At 44.7% G+C, this 4,304-nt stretch overlaps 1 protein-coding gene across 2 annotated transcripts; it reads right to left on the minus strand.

The window, feature by feature from the left end:
• Positions 1–558: 558 nt before the first annotated feature.
• Positions 559–3,745, minus strand: pou3f3b (POU class 3 homeobox 3b). 2 transcript variants are annotated; one of them, XM_030066699.1, is made up of 3 exons: positions 1,901–3,745; positions 1,497–1,577; positions 559–1,309 (listed from the first exon to the last, which is right to left on the minus strand). In XM_030066699.1, the coding sequence occupies exons 1-3, from the start codon at positions 3,110–3,112 to the stop codon at positions 980–982; spliced, it is 1,623 nt and encodes a 540-aa protein (XP_029922559.1). In that variant the 5' UTR covers positions 3,113–3,745; the 3' UTR covers positions 559–979. The 2 variants fall into 2 exon arrangements, with proteins under 2 accessions (XP_029922559.1, XP_029922568.1); XM_030066708.1 differs by having other exon boundaries at positions 1,204–1,577.
• Positions 3,746–4,304: the final 559 nt, after the last annotated feature.

Raw genomic sequence — 4,304 nt, forward strand, 5'->3', positions numbered from 1 at the left:
ATCTCAGTTTAAGGCGTTTAGAGAAAACGCTGGCGCGTTTTGCCCAAGGCCTGAAGAGGAACCAGATGTAAACAAACAGACGAGCCATTGTGCAGGCCTGCAACTGGCTGTGATGTTGAATTTAAATGGTAATATATAGTTATGGAATGATGATAACAGTGATGGTGAACCTGTGTTTTGAGTTAGGCAATGGCATAGCAAGGTATATGTTAACACGGCAGCTTATACAAAATAATATAATAAGAGATTCCCAATAAGGGAGAAAATAGTTGGATGTGTTAATATCTATATTTTCACTTAAATCAAACTGGAAAGCGCTTAAACATTTTCTTCGACGTTTTTCTAGACTAAGGTTATTATTAGCTCGCAGCTTCATCTGGGACATAATAGTCCACCATTTTCTTCATTAGGTTCTGCTGCTGTGCATGGCAAAAAGAGCATAAATAGAGACTGTACAGAATAATGCCAAAAAACAGCCCAATATATGATAAGAATATAAATTTCAAAAGACAAGATGACTGCATTTCATTCTAACAAATTTATTGTGTCTCAATCAGCTCGTACGGAACCACTACTGAAATTAAATTACAATCAAATTATCACATCAAAATATACCCTTATTACCTAACAACGGTCAATGTCAGCTTATGGTGATTTGTGCTCCTTTAGAAACGATAATACAAAATTAAACAAAAACAAATAAGGTCAAAAAAATATAGAGAGAGAAACAAGAAAGGGAAAGCATCTTACACAAGTTCCTGGGGGAAAAATAAATTACCGTTTGGAATAATTCATATGTATTCCGAATAAAATATTAAAACAAGTCATTCTGATGAAAAATATAAAGTAAATAACTCAGATCAGTATCTGATCTAGTGTTCTATATTGCCGGCTTTACAGAGTTTTGTTTATTAAAACCTACCAAAGAATACTGCTTAGAAAGGGCAGCATTAATAGTATATCCACAGCACCCACTCAGTCACACTTGGCAACAGATTTTCAGAGGAGATTTTTTCAAATAAGTGCAGCTGAAGATAGTCTTTTCAAATGTCTTATGCTCTATTTGTTGAAAAAAAAATCCACTCACGGTGTTAAAGTCCCTTAAATAAAAAAAAAAACCCATTTGAAAGAAAGGTGTGATCTTTGAGATCAGGCGGGGACAGTCTCTGGGCTCTGAGGGCCTCAAAAAATTCAATCCTCCATGTGTAAAAAAATTAAACCATGCAGTCCACCCCGAAAAAAGTAAAACAAAATAATGATGGAAGCTTCGTGGATGCCACTCTTCTTCATATTGATGCAGTTTTTCCTTCTGTTATTGTTGGGGAATGGGGGGAGGAAGGGGGGTAGTCCCATTTCTAATATACAAATGCCTGCTCCTTTGTCTCTTCGCAAATCAAACACAGCTTAAAAAGGGGAAATATTTTTGGGAGGCAGAGAAAAAATTATAACACTTGGTCTGAGTTTCCTCTTGTTGTGTTTTAATGCGCCAAAATTACCTGGTGGAATGAACTTGTAGTTGTCACCCTCTGGTCGCTCGCTTCACTTGCATCTTTTAAGTAATCTACTAAAAAATGTCCCTGAAAGAAAAAAGCAGAAGGAACCTTTTAGGTTAAGACATTTTAGGGCCTGGAAGAAGGTTAACGGTGCGTTCTGGGGGGAGGGTTGGGAGGAAAAAGGGAGGTTGCTGTTTTTTTTCTGGTGAAAAATATATAACACATTTGCAGTCTCATTCATATTCCCTCACAATCACAGTATCAAAAAAATGTTTTGGCTATCTTGGCGATAGTCTGTGTGTTTTTTATCAGTTTAATTTCATATAAAATATTCTTGTGTGCTGTTTCTATGTTTCACTGAACATTCTTTTGCAGTCCATGGAGGGGGGCGGTGTTTCTGCACTCACATTGCCGACCTGAGAGTACACATCCTCCGGCGTCTGTGGCACTCCTGGGGGCGTCATCCGTTTTTCCTTCTGTCTCCTATTGCAAAACCACACTCTAACCACCTCTTTCTCCAGCTGCAAGTTGTCCGCTAGGGAGCTGATCTCCTGGGCCGAGGGTTTGGGGCATTTTAGGAAGTGGCTCTCCAAAGCCCCTTTTACGCTCACTTCGATGGAGGTGCGCTTCTTTCGCTTCCTTCCCTGCGCCGCGATCTTGTCGATGCTGGTGGGGCTGCCGGTGGACGAGTCAGCCTCCTCAAGCCACTTGTTTAACAAAGGCTTGAGCTTGCACATGTTTTTGAAGCTGAGCTGCAGAGCCTCGAATCTGCAAATGGTTGTCTGAGAGAAAACGTTCCCGTACAGGGTGCCCAAAGCCAAGCCGACGTCCGCCTGCGTAAAGCCCAGTTTGATCCTCCGCTGCTTGAACTGCTTGGCGAACTGCTCCAGGTCGTCCGAGGTCGGCGTGTCCTCGTCCGAGTGCGGGTCGTGGCTGTTGACGCCGTGGTGCTGCTGGTGATGCGGATGCTGGTGGTGATGGTGGTGGTGGTGGCTGCCGTGGTCCAGATCCGGGGTATCCCCCCTCACCAAGCCCGGGTGCACCAGGCTCTGGCTCCCCGGACTGAGCATCCCGTTCACAGTGAACCCCCCCGGCTGGGAGTAGATCAGCGACTGCTGCTGCTGCTGCCCCCCGGATATGGAGTTAATGTGCGCCGCAGTCGTGCTCCCCCAAGCCCCGGCGTGAGTCTGGTGGGGAGCTAAGTGAGGCGGCCTGTGGTGCAGCGCGGTGCCCGTGTGTAGATCGTCTCTGCCGGAGTTTTTGACGTCCTGCTGCTGCGGGCTGCCCGTCATGCCGACGGGACTCGACGACCAGGGCGATCCGGCTTCAGCTGCAGCGACTGCGGCTGCTGCTGCGGCCGCTGCGGCGTGCGGGAGGGATGTCACCCACTGATGGGCATGGCTCAGCATGTGTCCCCCGTTGCTCGCTGCCATTGCGCCTTGCATAAAGTCACTCTGTACCATCTTTACGGAGGGGTCCCCCCTGTAGCCCCCAGACCCAGAGGTAACCGCAGCACTGCCCGGCTGCATGCCACCACCTCCGGAGTCAGAGTGCACGATGGAGCCGGACGATAAGATGCTATTGCTGGGCAGATAAGGATTGGAAGCCGCGGTGGCCATTCCGTCAACCCTTATGAATATGTTTGTGGATAACCCCCCTCCCTTTTTACAGTCACTTCTTTCGAGCAGGCAAATTGTATCTCATGAATTATTCAAACTTTAAAAGTATGGGTAGGTTTTTGGCAAATACCATCGACGTGCGTAAAAACGCAAAAAGGTTCAAAATGGTGGCAGAAAAATGGATAAAATCCGTAAGTATTTACAACATTCTATTTCAAACAGTTATGCATGGATATCGACGAATAAAATTCCAGGTTTTCAAAAGCCCTTTGAAACCATGTGCAGTCCGTTTAGAAAGTTTTGCACCGGGATGAATTTCTGAACATTAAAATTCAAATATACAGGAAAAAAAGCTTTGTCCCAAACAAACTTTTGGTGGTCGCAGAAAAAAAGCCTTGCAAATTCTCCACAATGTACAAAGTCCCAGTTTATGTCCCCTTTGGATGTGAAAAACATTAGCAGAGTGTCCTCAGTTCTTTTGTAATTCAGTCGCCGAGATTTCTCCCTCGCTTTATTCTTTTCTCTCTCTTCTTTTATAGCACTGTAGAGCCTATCTCTTTGTTCTGTTTTGATGTATATAAACCTGCCAAACCGCAAACTCCCGTTGAAGTACAATCCAGTAAAACAGTGTAAGGCGATGGTTGCAAGCCTCTTCTCTCATTCGCTTGTTCTCTCTCTCCCTCTCTCTCTCTATATCTCTCTCTCTCCCTCTCTCTCTCTCTGACAGGCCGTGTAGTCCCGCCCCCCTCCAAGCTTGACGACGCGCGGATGTTTACCCTGTGCGTCCCCGTTGATTGGTTACCCGGGGTGTGATTGGCAGGTCTCGCCAGCCTTGCTCCGGGCGCACGAGCCCTCCTTCCGGCTGTTCCAATTGGCTGATTTTTAATTGCAATGCAAACAAAACGGAGAATACAACTTAGTAGTATAACACAGATATATTAGTACACAAACAGGGAAGCAGTGGCAAATAAAAAGGCGGATGACCTCTGGTTTGTGGTCATCAGAAGGTAAACTTCTATGAGCATAAACAATGAAACAAGTGTTTTCCAAAAAGCATTATGTTTATTTTAAACCTTAATATAGCGTAATGCCAGATTAAAACTACTGATAACAGTGTAGGCTGCAATATGAATTCATGACATAAAAAGGTGGATAATCTCTGTTTAGCAAATTAAAATGTAGGTAAATTGAT

This window comes from Myripristis murdjan, chromosome 2 (assembly GCF_902150065.1).
Source record: "Myripristis murdjan chromosome 2, fMyrMur1.1, whole genome shotgun sequence".
In the NCBI taxonomy this organism is placed as follows: domain Eukaryota; kingdom Metazoa; phylum Chordata; class Actinopteri; order Holocentriformes; family Holocentridae; genus Myripristis; species Myripristis murdjan.